This window comes from Lonchura striata, chromosome 2 (assembly GCF_050655825.1).
Source record: "Lonchura striata isolate lonStrDom1 chromosome 2, ASM5065582v1, whole genome shotgun sequence".
In the NCBI taxonomy this organism is placed as follows: domain Eukaryota; kingdom Metazoa; phylum Chordata; class Aves; order Passeriformes; family Estrildidae; genus Lonchura; species Lonchura striata.
Window position 1 is genome coordinate 42,011,508 of NC_140704.1, and position 17,817 is coordinate 42,029,324.

The 17,817-nt window shown below is 39.6% G+C and overlaps 1 protein-coding gene across 3 annotated transcripts in view; it reads right to left on the reverse strand.

The window, feature by feature from the left end:
• Nucleotides 1–16,750, reverse strand: part of TOPAZ1 (testis and ovary specific TOPAZ 1) — a 40,167-nt gene extending 23,417 nt beyond the window's left edge. The window contains exons 1-6 of one of the 3 annotated variants that reach the window (XM_085569332.1): nt 15,130–16,750; nt 11,010–13,719; nt 8,544–8,605; nt 6,056–6,189; nt 4,059–4,117; nt 740–852 (exon numbers count right to left, since the gene is read on the reverse strand). In XM_085569332.1, coding sequence (XP_085425458.1) covers nt 740–852; nt 4,059–4,117; nt 6,056–6,189; nt 8,544–8,605; nt 11,010–13,719; nt 15,130–16,282 — 4,231 coding nt within the window. In that variant the 5' untranslated portion in view covers nt 16,283–16,750. Of the gene's footprint in view, nt 1–739; nt 853–4,058; nt 4,118–6,055; nt 6,190–8,543; nt 8,606–11,009; nt 13,723–15,129 lie in introns of all 3 variants that reach the window. The other 2 variants (XM_085569325.1, XM_085569341.1) reach the window with 2 other exon arrangements.
• Between the last annotated feature and the right edge of the window lie 1,067 nt (nt 16,751–17,817).

The following is a 17,817-nucleotide window of genomic DNA, read 5'->3' on the forward strand; positions in this document are numbered from 1 at the left end:
TAATTATCCATATTAATCAATAATTCCAAAAACATTGATTTCCAAACCTGTTGCAAAGAAACAGAATGCAGTATCTATTCACAAGTAATTGATTCCTATTTTTCTCTATCTTGTATGCCAAATAAACCATGCATTTATGCAAGGCTAAATGTCATATTTGTTATGTGCAGTGACTACAGTTCCATTATGATTTCTCTGGTGGCACAGACATCTGTCCCACGTGTGAAATATAATGGGTCAACATGAAGTACTACTTATTAAATCTATATAATTATTTGATCCAGTGTAGTGAATGCCTCAAAAAGATTTGAACTGGCATAAATAACAAAGTTCTGACCTTCAGCAAGGTGCACAAATGATTTTAGCAAGTTTTATTAAGAACAATCAACAAACCAAATCTGCAGTCACATTCTCTGACCACAAATAAAGGAAAACAAGTTACTTGCTAGTAACACATGTCAAACACAATGTGTCAGACTACTAAGAATGCTGCTGTACCATTAAAGTACCTGAGAGGCATAAATATCAGATAGAATTATTTCTAGAATAGAATTCTGCTAAAAACCCAACCCCAAACCTCTCACTAACCTACCATATGAGATCTTGCAGTTTTGCTTTTATATATGCAAGTAAAATTCCAGCCACTTAAGATTTCATTGGCAAATAAAGCACCAAAAAAAACCAACAAAAAACAACAACAACAACAAAAAAAAAATTCCAAGGGCTCAGCATACAATACCATTTGTCCAGGATTTCATCTCTGTAGTTACACTGAAGAGATTTACTTTTCGGTCATTTAATGGCAACGGCAATCCTGATAGCAATTCACAGTTCACTTTGTATTTACAGTCACTGTTGAGTATTAAAAACCAAAATTTTGTTAAAATAAATTAGTTTGTTAAAATTAAACAGGGGTTTCTTTCATGTACTGCATGTCTAAAAAGAGAGAGAGATTAAGTGTATAAAAGATGAGAATTTCTTCAATACTTTATGCAATACTTCAAAATTTGCCATAAATTTAAATAGCCAGCAGTCTCAAATATTTTACTTTTATTACTCTCACTTGCCTGGTCCAATCTGATTATGATTTTAGTTGAGATTATTCTGCCCTAACACATAACCGTATGAAATTCAATAAGTAAGTAGAAAAGGCACCTGTGAACCACTTCTTCCCTCCCCTGCCATGCTGACAAAACGACTGAGATGATTTCTGTCACCTCTGAAGAAGCATCTACTTTACATTAGTCTGTTATTTAATATCTGACAAAGCAGTAAACCTCAAGGCTTTTCAAATTAGTTTTAATGAATCAACTGTTTTCTTTCCTAAAAACTGACTACTGGACAGAAGATTTAGGTGATTTCAAAGAGAACTTCAATTAAAGACTGTTCTGCTTTTATTCCCAAATATGTATGTTCCAGAGAGTTAAACAACTAAAATGCAGTATTTTCAAAAATAAGCTAAAAATATTGGTAGTAAAATACTTGGTAATCTTTTTTGTATTTGTGAACAAAGCCACAGGAAAAGTATCATCCCGTTTTATGAGATCTTGCTTCCTTTCATCCTTTCAATTAAGAATCCTGGTTCAGTACAATCTTGGTTTTAACCTGCTTGTTCCTCTGCAGACAGAAACAGAGTTGCTACCTCTGCAACTTTGAGGGATTCAAGATATTTAATACTTCTGATAGCCAAGACAATTCAAACAGTTCCTAAACTCTGGAAGGTTTTCAATACAATTTGAAATAAAAATGCTGTTGTAGAGAGGAAGAAATTCCATCTAATAAACCCAAAATTTTCAAGATGAATCGTTATTCTCATCAATGCATTTGGGTTGGTTTACAGAGGGAATAAAACAATCTGCATTTTTAGTTACTCAGAAATTTCAAATTACCACCTAAAATCTTATGCTTCCTCATGATGCCAGCCTCAGTTCTGACACACTAGGATTTTCATAGCAGTTTCCCTTCAGATTTCTTTAATCTAGACATGAAACTACGTAAAATTTTGCCAGGAACTGTAAACTGCATAGGTCTACAAGCATTTTTTAAAATAACAGCATCACTAGAAGAGGGGTTTGCTAAATAAGAACAGCAACTATATTTTCTTCTAGATAAAACTTTGCAATGGTAACATTTTCCAGTAAAACTAGAGGAAATAGTTCAACTCCAAAGGAAGGTTTCTTCTCTAACCACACAGAGTATAGTGTGAACAGAGTATTGCATTGCACAAACATACTTTGTTCAGCACAATCTACTTATTCTATAATGTAAAGAACTATTTAAGGCAAATTTAAATGGGTATTTTATAGCAGAAGGAGAAGCTTGGAGCTCTCTAGTGGAGTAACAAAAAGATGCAGTATTCTCCACTAACAGAATTCTGGCACAATCAGGCCTGTCGCAGAAATGTGAGTGCTGTTGGGAAAAAAAAGCAGTACTCTTTCTATGTCAGCTAAGGTTTCTTGGTTATTTTGAAGATTACTATGTCCTCATTCCAGCCAGGACAGGGTTAATTTTTGCAGTAGCTAATTGGTGATTACTGCTCCTAAACCATAACACTCTAAAGTATGTTATTTCTCTTCTAACTTAAGAATTTCATCTTAAGTATACCTTTTCTACAAAAACTAATTCTCTGTCACTTCTGGACTGCTGATGAATGAAAATTTCTCAGTCTGACAGTAATTCAGTCATGGACAATCACCATAGGAAGCTCAACAAGGGAAAGTGATGGATTCTGTATCTGGGATGGGGCAACCCTGGAAGTACACAGACTGGAAAATGAGAGGCTGGAGGACAGTACTGTGGAAAGGGACCTGGGGGTCCTGGTCCATGGCAAGTTGAATGTGAGTCAGCAGTGCCCTGGCAGCCAGGAGGGCCAACCAGGGCCCTGTGTCCTGGGGGGCATCAAGGACAGCATCTGCAGCTGGCCAAGGGACAGGACTATCCTACTCTGCTCTCCACAGGCATGGCCTCACCTGAATATTTAGTGCAGTATGGGGTGCCACAATGTAAGAAAGGCATTAAACTATTAGAAAGTGTCCAGAGGAGGGCAATGAAAATGGTGAAATGCCTTGAGGGGAAGCCTGGTGAGGAATGACAGAGGTCACTTGGTCTGTTCAGCCTGGAGAAGATGAGACTGAGGGGAGACCTCACTGAAGTCTGCAACTTCCTCGTGAGGGGAAGAGGACGGGCAGGCACTGATCTCTTTTTTCTAGTGACAGGACCTGAGGAAATGGCCTAAAGATGTGTCAGGAGAGGCTTACATTGGATATTACAAAAAGGTTTTTCACCCAGAGGGTGATCAGGAACTGACTACAGTGTTCACAGCACCAGCCTGACAGAGTTCAAGAAGCATTTGGACAATGCTCTCAGGCACATGGTGTGACTCTTGGGAATAGTGCTATGGTGGGCCAGGAGTAGGCCTTAATGATCCTTACAGATCCCTTCCAACTCAGCTTACTCAGTGATTCTGTCATTCTGTAAATCAAACTAAGAAATGTGTACAATAAACACCACAAACACAGCTTGAAGCTAGAAGAATAGTAAAGCATATCCTTAACTGCATGTGACATGCTTTTAAGCACCTTCTCCTACTGCTGTACAAATATTTGTCAGCCAGAATTTGAATGAGATCTTTCAATACTTTCATAAGCAGAAAAGAAAAAGGAAAGCTTCATGACTTACTTATTACTATTTTTTGGTTTTGTTAAGTTCTGGTAAGTCCTATTGTGGCAAGAAATGCATCTTATGCTACACTCACATTGAGATGCAAAAGTGAGACACTGTCATGAAGTTAATATATTTTGTCACCAGTCAAAAGTCAAAATAAGCCCTATTGTCCTGTCAGGTTATGACTACACTTGTTCTGTACTTTGTGGAGTGAAATTGTATTATTTAATGTATTTATTTTCTTCATCACATATTTACCAGTAACATGGAAAATTGAATTAAATACTGGTAGTGTTCAGGTAATCACATTTTACTTGTATAGTATATATATGTATAGTTACTTGTATAGTAACTGGGAAATACCACAGGTTACATGAAGGACACATTATATGTACCTTTTTCCAGCTTCAGTCTTATTTTCTTCTTCATCAGGCACTCCATCTGCAAGCTTGAACTGTGAAGGTATTTAAAAGTATTTTCAGGTACAGCAAAGCACTACTAAGCCTGTTAGGTTTTACTCTACAGACTTAAAACTGTTAGTGATCACTGCAAGGTGTGGTAAGACAGTCTTAACTGTAGAAACTGTTATTCGGTGTATAGGATTATTCTTACGTCTTTGTTAATGGAATACTGCCTTTATACACTGTGTTCTTTGAAATAGTGATTGTTAATTGGGAAAAAAGGCAATGTGACTGTCTTCTCTTTGCTCCCATGATAATCTCAGCATTTTTATACCCACTGCCCAACCCTAACTGTGCATGACAGATGTGTGGAAATTAAATTTAAAACTGCACCGAGGAGGAATTTAAGCCTTTTCCTCAGCTCTACACAATTGTGGATAGCTAAAAAATCCCCAGCAATATAGAGAAAAAAAGCAAGAAACATATTTGGAGGAGAGAATCTGAAAAGACTAATATAGAATGAAGTCATAGAATCCTGGCTTTGTTTTGTCCATTATTCATGAAGTAACTTAGGACTTCATATTCTATCACAAATGTATTATAGCCAAAGAATTAGAGATGCATATGCTCTCACTGGATTTCCAAACTTTATTTTACCAGTTTGTGAATAGTTTTAGCATTTTCTCCAGGTGTAGTTTTTGCCCTTCTCACAGGATTATTAATTGGAAAAACTATCAAAAAAGCATAATCTGAAAATCTCCCTGGATGGTAGAGCACCTGCAATAAGTGTTCTGCCATGTCATTCCCCCTGCAGGTATGCACTGCTATTTTCTATCCACATACAAACAGGTTTAGGTAGGGCTTAGTATGCATTTTATGGTTTGAGTTTGGGTTGGGTGAGATTATTTGTATATATTTTCTACTGTCCAACACAGCATAGAAAAGCAAGCACTAGGACACTGATTTTATAAAGCCACAAAGCTATGAAACAACACAAATGGGACTGACCTGGCAACACTGCAACAAGTACCCCACCTTCAGCAAACCTTACAATTTGACAGACCTTTTTTGTCTCTCCAGGAGATCAGCAAACAAAATGGCACTGTTAACTTTGTGACTTGCATGTTAGCAGCCTCACTTCCGTTTGCTGAAGGAAATGTTCTCTTCTTTAAAATTACTTTGAAAGGGAAACTGATTCTCTGCTGTTTGATTCACTTCTCAATTACTTACCAACTTTAACCCTGTGAATTTTACAGTTTAACTTATCCAATTAAAACCATTAGCCATTCCTAAGTAGTGGAAAACAGTAAATGCTATCAGCAACTACATATGAGTGGCAGAGAGATGTAAATTCCAATTCATTATCAAAGGAGCAAATAGTATAAAACTTCAGCAAATATTAAAAGACCTAGATTTATTATCTAGAGGAGGGAAGACAGAGAAAGGTCAGATAAAGTCAGTGAGCATGAAAATGGTTCCCTCCGAACAGCTAGAAATCTGTATGTTAAAGGCCCTTCTGCCCAAGTAATGAAGCTCAGAATGATTCTTCTTTGATGCATGATGGCTGTGCAGCTCCCCAGCTTTCCGACACTGCCCCATACTTCTGATACTGAGAGGCATTTAACAGCAACATTTAAAATTAGGTATGTTATGTAAAAATGTCAAATGCAAAGCAATATTCATAGGTGTACACTGGAACAGTAATTTTTGTACCATTGCAAATACAGCATTACTGCAACTGATGTAACAATATCCTGTTTCACTTCTAATTTGAAGCTTAATTGTTGGTGACAATAAAAAAAAAAAATCAAGTTCTGTTAAGCGAAGATTACACTGCCAAAACACAGTCATGTAGGAAATGCTAATATTCTTTTTATTTCAGGAAATTTAAGATTTCGTTGATAAAACAGCATTGGTAATTACAATAATCCAATTATGTGGATTGTAATTTCTTAAACTATTTAAGGAGAGAAAGCATAATTTCTCAGTACCTTTTCATCCACGTCCAAACTTAAAGTCAAAAGTTCATCTAGTTTGCTCTGTTGTCTATTTTTAAGAAAGTCCTCACTAACATCTCCTGAAGGACTGCTTCCTCTGGAGGAGTTGTGGGTCTTCAAATCTTCAGCTGAAAATGTATAAACACATTGCTTTATGTGTTTCCCATGCTACAAGACAACAAAGCTTCCATTTCCAAAATATTACAAAGGCTTAGAACTAATGACATTTAAGAACTCCTAGGACCTCCTAAATGTGAAATTTCTATGGAAAAATATTTCATGCTTAAGGCAGGAACCATTTCAAATAAATATTAGGCGGATTCTGCAATTAAAATTCTATCCAAGCTGTATGTTCTTTAATGGTCCCTGTAGAACTGTACAACTTATTTACTTATAAAATACTGAATTCAATACTTTAGAAATAAATTCAGTTAAGCTTTTTATTAAAACACAGCCAAATTTATGTGTGGCAATTTGCTAAGCAAAAAGACTTAGTCTTTGTTAGAAAAGGGCATAAGTTAATCATACTGACATGATGCAACCCTGAACTAAATATAGAAAGATGTGAGACACTCCAAATCCTGTAATATAGTAACTCCGTAAGAATTCAGTGTCAGGGAATTTCAGCACCTTTTGCAGATGCCATGGGAAATGAATGACACACCTGGCTGCAACTTTCTGGAAGGGCTGTTTATGTACAACAGAAGAGTTCTGCATAGAAAAGAAATTCACTACTGGATCACACAAATGACTTCCAACTGCACTGTGTTGTCCAGACACAGGAAGAAAGAATCAGATTAGTATTGGAAAGGCTTTTCTCTTATAGTCACTGGTCTCTATGGTTGTCAAGCACAAGACACATCTGGCTGAAAACAATATACACAAGATTTCCACTTGAAAGGCGAAGAGGATCGATGTAATCCAGAATTATTTTAACTCTAGTACTTTTTCCCCTTCTTAAATGGTGAAGCCACTAAGGCAAGAAGCCATGACTTCACTAACTTAACACAGGACAGCAAAACAGTAACACCTATTTCTAAATAAATATATAAATGGTCAGTAATTAGCAAACCCAGGCACCCTTCTTTTGTCTGTGGAGGTCTTTTTTAAAAATCATGCATTAAACATAAGTTACTGTGTGTATATTCATCTAAGATTATGATGTAATCCTGCTTCTCAGATCTGGTAAGAAGGACCTTAGGCACCACAAAAAGAACCAAAGACTTTCAGCCTTAAACTTTGCTAGAACATGAAGTAAAACAACAAAGAACATGCAGAAGTTACTGAATAGTACAAAACTTTGTCAGGTTTGGCTTCAATCACCGCAGCATTGCAGATTCCATGACACAGGCCCCCATCTCTTTACATGACCAGAAGCCTAACTGTGCACTTCCTCTTGACTCCTCCTCAGGGAACTTGTATCTATTTCTTGGTATCTGAGCTCTTAAAACCTCAATACCTTTTATTTTGCCTTCTAATACCTGAAACCTGAAATCTTCTCTTCCCCTAATAGTATCTAGTCACTTCTTCCTAGGAGGCATTATCTGCCGAAATCACTTTCTACATGAATGTAACACATTCATGTGGAAAACCAGAACAAGAGGTACTGTCAGAGACACCTTTCAAGCCTGAAGCAAAATCAACATGTAGTGTCAGAATGCCATATTAACAACCAGGTGACAAACTGATACCAGAAGGGAAACACCATGAACCTCCAAAATCAGTCTCAGCACTCTGTATGTTCACCACTGCTAGTAACCAGCTTTTATTCCAAGTCAAAATCCTGTTCTTCCAACCTATCTAGCAGAAACTTCTACATTAGGTATACCTTGGTATACCAGTAGGTCTGGTATGCAAGCTGTAGAAAACAAATCAAATCACATTCACATCCAGCTGCCTAGCTGGACTGTTCTCCTTCAAATAGGAAGAAAAACCTCACTAAATCAGTTACTTCGTAAAAAAGGGCATCCTTTAAAAACAAAACAGTGTCTCAGTGGAATGGGCATAGCATCCACAAAAAACCCCAGAAACCTGGAAATAAACCTGACTATAAAGTTCTGTGTGCTGATGAACACAAGAGAACAACCACCTCTAATTCTGACCTAAACTCCAAAGCAGTATGACAGGACTCAGTGTCTTACTAACAGAATTCTTTGCCTAAAACTGTCAGAGAAATATCAAAAAACACCAGAACAAAAACCAAATAACAAAACCCCACTCCACTAGTACTACCAGCAGACAAGTACTACATGGAAATAAATGTTCCCTGTGTGACTCAGGCTTGTGTCATTTTGAAAGATGCTGACTCAATATGCATTAAGAAACAAATTGCTGTTACAATAAAAAGATAATACAAAACCAAATAAGTTGTTTGTTTTTTTTTTTTTTTTTGTGGAAAGCAGAAAGCCTTGGTTTTGTCAGAAAACATCTCTTGTTTTTTTCTTCTTTTGATTACATACCAAAAATTTCCAGGGACCCTTACCTTTTAACACCAAATTATAGGAATTTTCAGTATCACTTGACTTTGCAGATTCTTGCATGCATCTGTTTTGAACAAAAAGTGTATTTAAGATTTCCATCTTGCACAAAAGCAAAAATAATCTATCAGTTACATAAAATCAAAAGTTCTCTGTAATACTTTTGGACATGAACAGAATACTTAGATCCAACACACTGTTTTAAGACTCTTTTTAGTTTTCTCATTTGGCTTTCTTACGTTCATCCCTTCAGGTGTATGCCTAAACATGTTAAGTAAAACAAAGACATTTCAAAACCCCAAATTTTCAATAAAAGCTCATGATCTAATTTAATCTTTGCCTAAAATACTGGGAAGGGAAATTTTCTCTGTATACGAAATCAAGAAAATACAGTGCTACTAATAGCCAATTAATCAGTTTCTAAAAAATGTGATTTATGGTAATTTTATATTCAAAGTCATTTGCTTATTACTGAATCTCAAAGAGAGTAACAAAAACAACTGTTCATATGAAGATACACACTTTGCCTATTTCAAAGATAAGTTAGGAAAAATAAACACTTATCCTTAGAAAAGTTCAGGAGGGACAAATACGTATCTTAAATGTTACACGCAGAATATATAAAACATGATCGTGATCCTCACACATTTTAGAAGCCTGTACCTGGTGAATGACACCAAGTGTAATGACAGCAACCTGTCCAGTCAAGGCAACAGAAAATGGCAAACAAAAGCATATGTGAAAAATTAGTTTTACTGCCCCATTCAGGCTTTAGGCCAGAATGTATTCCCGATGCCTGGAAGTCACCAGCACTTTTCTCTACGTAAAATGCAAACACTAGAGAAATAAGTCCCAGTTGTACTTGGTAAAACTAGAAAAACCCCAAAAAACTAAAAAAAAACCCAACCCACCAAAAAAAAAAAAAAGTATGAACTGGCCCTGATCTGGTATTATCTGGTAATATCATAAGTTACCCAATAAAACTGTGGTAAGATCTATTGCCTTATTTCAATATTCCCATATTCAGTTCATTAATATGTTCCTGACTGCTACCAACTATGTTTAATCACCATCTAATAATCTTTGCATCAAATTATGGAAGGTAAAAAGCAAAACAGGAAATGTTGCCAGTTGCTTTACCAAATCAAGGGGAAATTCTAAGAAAGAAGAACCATGCATTTTTATTTCCCTTGGCTAACGGCAAACAAATTCAACAGGTATCAGAAAGAAATGAATACTCCTTCTAATAAATTTACTATGCTATAGCCTAGCTGCTTCTCAAGAAGTTGGATGCTCCTACTACAGACTTGCCCTGTTCTCTAGAGGCTTGTTTTGGCAGAAATTTTATTCTGTTAACATCCAGAAGTTTTATATTTTCATGTTAATAAAAGGGTTTGGCACCTCAAAGAAGATTCCCTTCCTCTTTTGCACATGGGTTTAATGAAAAGGAAAGGATAAGGAGAGAAGTGAGTTAAAAAAAAAAATAATGCAGTTATAAGGCAGTACAATCCTGAAAATAATTGAAGAGTTACTTAAAATAGAGGTAACATAAAGCCACCTAGAAAGACCATGTAAAGAAAATTAAAACACCCATCCCAATTAAAAAACCCTAATCTTCAGAGGAAAATCTTGCAGTACTTCTATTAAAAAAAAAAAAAAAAAGAAAAATCCTACCTTAAAACTTTTTCACTGACCACAAGTATCAAAGGTTAAGAGAGAAAACAGACTGAACAGTTGCTGAGTTCATTCCATGAAGAACTACTATCTCATTCACAAAAATTAGTTTCTACTATAAATTTCTATTCCTCCTCCTGTGACTTTTATTATCACCTCAAAACCCAGTAAAACATTAACACCTAATGTTAACCTAACACCTAGCATTAACACCGAAGGATGTACACCAGAAACTTGCTGAATGAAGATGCAGGATGATAAAGGTCTAGAACACCTTAACCAAATCACATATCTGAAAAATAGTCACATGTCTGGGGATAGGAGAAAAAGAGGGAAGAATGGCAGAACAGAGCACTACTGTAGAGACAACATTCACTCTTAGAGATTCAGGAGAACAAGCTACACCTAATAAAAACATTTCTAAGCATTGTACCACTTTACAACTAAGAAAAGTGGCTTCAAAGGGTATCTGCTATCTCAAATCAAGAATATTATATTTAACTATCTCTGTTTCTATTTTCATATTTCACTTCATTTAAACAAGCCCTTTAGGACTGCCTCGTCCTACAATTCAGAGTTTATCACAGCTCTTATGAAGAACAAATTAATTTCTCTGCATTCAGACTACTGTCATAGCTGAATCAAACTTAAGACACTCAAAATCAAATAAAGAAATAATTTCAACAGAAATTAGTGGAATTCTCTAATGAAGCCTGACCACTACAACCAAAGCACGTATGGATAGGAGATAAAAGTACTTGGGAATATTGTGATTAAAAAAAGAATTATATGCATACCTAAAACTACTCTCTACTGAATATGTCTTTTCTGAGGTAATGGGAGACTCAGGCTTAATATACACCTCTGTGTCTTTAATGCAGTTTGCAGAGGATGCTTTCACTGGGCAATTTTCACAGCGTGCAGGTGCAAGCTCCTCTTCATTACTGGCTCCAAAAAGGTCAGGGTCATCCTGAATCACATCTATGACAAGAACATCTTGGTTGTAAGCTTCAAGGATATCTGGTAAATTTTGACTTTTGTGTTGTGAAAAATCCCCTCTTGATTTTCTACCACCATTTATTTCCAATCCAGTAAGGTGGTTGACTGCATTCCAAGAATTATCAGGAAAACTAGATTTCAGCAAACATTCAGTACCATAGAAATCAGGCACAGATGGCTCTGGCTGTCCATCTAGAGGAGGATGTGGATATGCAGAAAAATTTTCAGGAAACACAGACATCTCATCAGAGAGGTTTACAGAGCCATTGTGCTGGAAGTCCTTACTATCAATCTCATCTGCTTTTTTCTGTATGGAAGCTGGAGATCTAGCATCACTCATGACAGAAAGAGGATGCTGCTCAGATTTTACCAAGAAAGTATCTTCACCTGTCTTCTGCCTTCCTGGACTAGTGCTTTCAAGAAGCTCTAGTGGACTACAAATTTTTCTTTCAAATGAATGGACAGATTCCTGTTTCTTGGATTTACGTTTGTTTTTGCACAAAGGAATTTTGAATTTTGTCAGGTTTCCAGAGGTTAATGGTTTAATTAGGTTTAAATCAGAAAATATCTGGTTCACTATTGATACTTTAGGGCTGAAGTTTATACTGTTTGAGTTACTTGAAGAAGTATCACTCTGGAGTGTCACAGACAGGTTTCTATTTGTCACATCTCCTTCATTATCATCCTTTTGTTTTGTTATACCATTCTGTACTGTTGCAGGCAGGTTTCTGTTTGTCACATCTTCATTTTTATCCTTTCGTTTGGTTGTGTTTTTCTGGACTGTCACAGACAGGTTTCTGTTTGTCGCAACTCCTTCATCTTTATCTCCTTGTTTTATTGTACCATTCTGGACTGTTGCAGGCAGGTTTCTGTTTGTCACACCTCCTTCATTTTTATCCTTTTGTTTTGTTGTGTCTTTCTGGACTGTCACAGACAGGTTTTTGTTTGTCGCAACTCCTTCATCTTTATCTTCTTGTTTTATTGTACCATTCTGGACTGTTGCAGGCAGGTTTCTTTCTGTTACATCTCCTTCATCTTCTGGTTTTGCTGTAAAAGTCAAGGTTGCTTTAACTTCTTGCACATCATCATGGTTAAAAACCACGGTATTTTTATCTGTATTAACTGGTGATTCCCCATTTTCATTGTTCACTGTCAAAGTCTCATAAATATCCGCAGAAGAGGATTCCATTGTTTCAAGTGAAGCCTGACAGTCAATATTTGGATCAATTTTTTTATGTGTAATTTCTTTTGTAATTTCTGCCAACGGTGTATGGAAATCCATCTGTCTCACATTCCCAGTCACTGCACTATGTTCCACAGCTTTAACGTTGATTTTACCAGAGGAATCCTCAAAAGCAGCCTTTAAAAGTATTTTTCCTTCTGAGATTGACCTATGTTTTTTAAAAAACCATTCAGAAGTCCTGGCACAAGATTCAACAGGCCAAACTTTTTTACCAGTCATGGGTATTGTTCTTTGACAGGTAAACTGCTGCAATTTCTTAGTAACTTTGTTCAAATTTCTTCCTGTCTTGCTTTTGTGATGATCAGAAACATCATGGATCTGAGCTAACGCTCGAAGGCTATCTGAGGCATAATGTGCCACACTGCTTGAATTTTCTACTTTTACTACTGCAGAGAGCTCAGATGTCTTCTTAAAGCCAGTTTCAAATGCAAGTAATGTGGTACTATTCTTTCTCCAGGCTGATACAGTTTGTACCTCCTGAGTATTTTTTTCTGTATTTGTATGATTTAGTCCTGAAACTGAACATGAGCTTGACATGGCAACTACTGCTTCAGTTTGTAACTCACACTTTTTGCATTTACTAGCCATGTCTGCAGATTTCTTTGTGATTTTCATCTTTTTTCTAGGCTTTCTACCAATATTCCACTTTTTTCCCCTTAAACACTTACTGTTTTCACTCAGGCAGTATGAAACACAGTCTTCTTCATTTTCATTCTTTTCTTTGTTAGGTGATAAACCACCTTTTATGAGTGATCTCTCATTTTGCTTTCTACTAGTGATGCAAATTCTATCATTCAAGTCTCCAGTACCATGGGCTACACTGAACAATCCATTTAACTTATAACTGTTGGTAGTTCCACTAGCTGAAGACTTCACTAATGTATTGATGTAACTACAGTGCTCTAATACTACAAATGGATTCTTTTCAGTTGCACAGAGCAAGCCACTACAATGGTGTATGGCATGTTTAGCATCACATTTTGCAGATGTATTCATCACTTCTTCAGCTGCAGTCACACTTAAACTTTGCAAGTGCTTGATTTGACCAGATCTGTGTTGCCTTTTTCTACACTGCACACCAGGCTCTTTTGTTACAGCATGGCACAGAAAGCTCTTGCTTTCAGTGTCACCTGAAGTAGAAACTGTAGATCTAAAATAGTGAGATTCCTTTTCCTTAGAATCTTCTACGCTGTTTTGCTTTGTCTTAACCTTCTTTACAGCCTGTGAAGTACCAGAGTCTTGCTCAATTGCTTTCAGTGGTTCCTCTGCTGATTAAAAAACCAAAGAAGTGTCATTACAGAAAACCCCTAGGAAAAAAGATTACCCTATTTTATAAAGACAACCAAAAACCCCAAACATTAAAGGCTGCTAAAGAACATGACATTATATAAGGCAAAATTTTTCTGTGAAGTTTTATGATTTTTTTTTAATGGGACTATCGGGACACTTAGAATAAAAAGGATGTATTATCTTCAGGAACAAATGCAACGAGGAACAGAACCATATGGTGTCATAAGGAGACTGGAAGTTGTGTATTTGTTGTGCATTCCACATAGGTGGAAAACAAATTAGAGCAAATCCGTCAAGAAAATGCAGATGCTGTTTGCATGCTTGGCCTTAAAATCTTTTGTTTACACAGCAGGTTCTCCGTAGTAGGAACACTTACTCATAAGAATATCTTTCAGAGACACAGTCCAACCAAATGCATCTGACTGATCACGCAGATCCAAAAAACTTGAAGGACTTGCATTTTTAGATACTACTACTTTTTATTTAAAAGCAAATACAGATTATGTAAAAAACTGTGTATCTGAAAATTTAGACTAGAGAATGAACTCAAGAGCATACTAGTATAATGCTGGATTTTTTAAGACGTTTGTTTTTAAGGTAAAATACAATGTTAACACTTCAGTTTTTCAGAATATGGTTTTTAGATAAAATATTAATAATCTACAGTAAGTATATGTCATTTGAAAGTATCCACTTCAAAAGTAAAAAGAATGGTTTTAGACAATCATCCTGAAAAAAAAAAGAGACCTTAAAAACTCCTCTTTCAGAATTGTTCCAGTTTGATTCAACATTATCTTAAAACATCAAAACACAATCACTCCTTCTACATCTTTTGGGATTTTTCATAAAATGCCAACTAAAAAGTTCTGAGAGCAAACCCCAGCATCCTATAAAAGCAGACACTGTAACAAGACAGCATCATACATAATCAAAAATAAACAGATAATAGATGAATGAGGAATTGTCTTTTATTCTGGCACTGCTGAAACTACTGTCCCCTTTCTTGCTTGTGGCTCATCACCTCTGAAAAAATGGGGAATGCTTTTAAGAGAAACAAACTCCCAGCACTTCCTACCAACAGCCTGCCTGTTTCTGTCCATATCCCTTCGTCTCCCTCCTCCTCCCTCCCTTTCTCTACCCCCTTGAAAGGCTAACTGGTCTCCTCTCCTTCATGTTAAATAGACTGCTTTTCTCCTTTGGAAAAGCCTTTCCTCTTTCTGAAAATGTTTCTTCTAAGACTGGTGGTATTAACAGTACTGCGAAGCACACCCTAGCTTTTCTCAAACTAAGTCAGCAGGCGGTTTTTAAAGGGGTCTTACTGCAGGACCAATTTGGGAGCCCAAATTCTGTAACTGTACTTGTACAATGGAGCTACCAGTGCTTACCACTTTCCCCTGGGCTGTCTGGTTGTTTCTGAGGGCTTGAGCTCTGCTGCTCTTCTTTCATGCAACGCTTCTGAGTCTTTCTTCTGGTTGTTTTTTCTTGTCCGGTCAGATCCTGCAGCTGCTGTGGCAGCAAAGCATTTCTGTTCCTCATACTCAGAGCTCCTTTCCTGGACTCTGGACACTGTGTATGCTGTTTTAGCAAGGCAGAACTACCCTTCTCCATGGGACCATGTACTTTTGGTTTCCCCATTGATCTCCTATCTTTCTTGCCCAAGCATTTCTTTTCTTCTTCCTGTGTCCCTAGCGTTCTTGATCCAACTAATGGACACGCATTCACCTTCTCTAGTATATCAGCCTCTTCCTGTGGTTTTGGTTCAGGGACAGCTTCCTGAGCACCCAAATTCTTCCTAAAATCTGGAATTTGCATATTCTGTGTCATTGTGCAGTCAGTACATTGCACTTCATTACTCCATGTGACCTTTTTGGGTTGAAGAACTTCTGGTTCTGGAAAACAGGATATTCCATGTCTCTCTCTGCTCTCAATTTCCCTCTTCAAGGATGGGACTTTTATTTTTATACAGGAATGTTTGCCTTCTGTTTCTGAGCTCCCTGTACCCTCGTGGAAGCCAGAGAAGTTCACATCTTCTGAGCAATGTTCATTCCTTTCAATCTCTGCTGAGAATCTTTTCTGCAAAGGAGCTCCTGAGAAAAACAGCTGTTGACTTTGACCTGTCCCTCTTATAGTCTCTTCCCGGCACATTGGTGCAGCCGTGGCTGCTGCTTGCCAATCCTCACACTCAGCTGTCTCTGAAACTAGTGAAGCTACAGCCTTGCTTCTTCTGGGAGACTTGCTGTGCTGGATTCCCTTGGTTTTTTTACCTGGGAATTTCTGTCTTTTCTCACCTTGCTGCTTCTTAATGAGCACAGGAAGAGCAAAACACTTAGAGGAAGCCTGAGAAACCCTGGCAGGTTGTGCAAAGGAAGGTAAGGGCTGCTCAGGCTTTCTCTTTGGTGCCAGGTGACCACTCTGCTCGCCTACCAGTTCTCCCTCTGGCTCAGACCCTGCCCGGGAAGAGCCGGGGCTGCTGACCTCCGGGCCAACCGGCTTTACCTCGCTGGCTCTCACCACTCTCCCTGACCTCAACTGCGGCATCTTGGGGGCGGCAGAGACAGCAGCAGAGCCCACAGAACGCACTCACCAGCGCACCTTTCTGTACCCCGGCACCCACGATGGGTGCAGGCCCGACCTGGGAGAGGGAGACAACCTCGCCCCGGCTGCCGCCTCCGGGGACAGGCGGGGGAGCCCAGACCGACAGAAAGGAAGCCCAGGCCGCCCGGAGAAAAAACACGGCCACCGACAAGCCCTTGCTGACACCCTCACTGCCCCCACCCCCAAACACACACCCGGAGCAACCTCTCACAGACCGGGGCGGTGAAGGAAGCGGCCCCTCACCGCTCCAGACTCAAGAAGGCCGCTGCTTGCAGCCTCCCGCGCCGCTCTCCCACCCTCTCTCTCCCCTATCTGCCCTCGTCTACCGCTCCGTGCCCTGACGCCTCGTCCGAGCGCCGCCTGCCCGCCCCGAGAGCCGAGCCGCGCCGTGCCGGCGGGCAATGGTGGTGCGGCGGCGTGAGGGCGGCTCCGCGGCAGCAACGCCCGCCTGGCTGCGCTCGCCCTCTCGCCGGACCAGCGGTGCCGCCTGTGCGGGCCGAGCCCAGCGCTGAGGGTGCCGAGCCCAGCGCTGAGGGCGCCGAGCCCAGCGCTGAGGGCGCCGAGCCCAGCGCTGAGGGCGCCGAGCCCAGCGCTGAGGGTGCCGAGCCCAGCGCTGAGGGCGCCGAGGGGCCGTGCCGGCGTGGGCAGCCGCCGGGCAGGCGGGCGTGCCTCGCTTCGCGCTGCGCAGCCGTCGTGCTGCCCCCATGGTGCCCGAAGCGGCGTGCGGGGCGGTGGGCGCGCCCCGGCACAGCTCGTGGGGCGCCCGAGGGGCCGGGCTTCGGTGTGGAGCTGCCAGAGCTTGTGAGCGAGCACCCGACTCGCCCCGAGCTCGGAGTCGCATGGGTAAACAGCCAGGCTCGCCCATTTCCTCGGGTGTCCCATCCCCCTCGTGATTCCTTTCTTCGAGCACAGCGCTTCAGAAGCTCGCCAACACTGAGGGGCCATGCGGTTGTTTCACAGATTCACAGAATGGGTCAGGCTGGGAGCGACCACATTGGGGTCATCTGGTCCAACATCCCAGAGCACATGGCACAGGATTGTGTCCAGGCGGTTTTTGAGTATCTCGAGTGAGGGAGGCTCCACACCCTCTCTGGGCAACCTGTTTCTGTGCTTGGTTATCTGCACAGTAAAGATGTTCTTCCTTACATTCCAGCAGAGCTTAATGTGCATCACTGCTGTTGCCTATTGCTGGGCACCACCAAGAAGAGCCTGGCTCCATTGGCACCCCCACTTTAGATAGTGTCAGACATTGATGAGATCCCCCCCTCAGCCATCTCTTCTGGAGGCTGAACAGGCCCAGCTCTCTCAGCTTTTCCTTGTAAGAGAGATGATCCAGTTCTGTGATCAACTTTAAAGCTCTCCACTGGACCTGCTCTAAGAGTTCCATGTGTCTCGTTCTGAAGACATCAACTTTGTGTTTCAAATAACATAGCTTCTCACGACTTGAGTTCGGGGGAAAAAAAATCACTCAAAAAGAT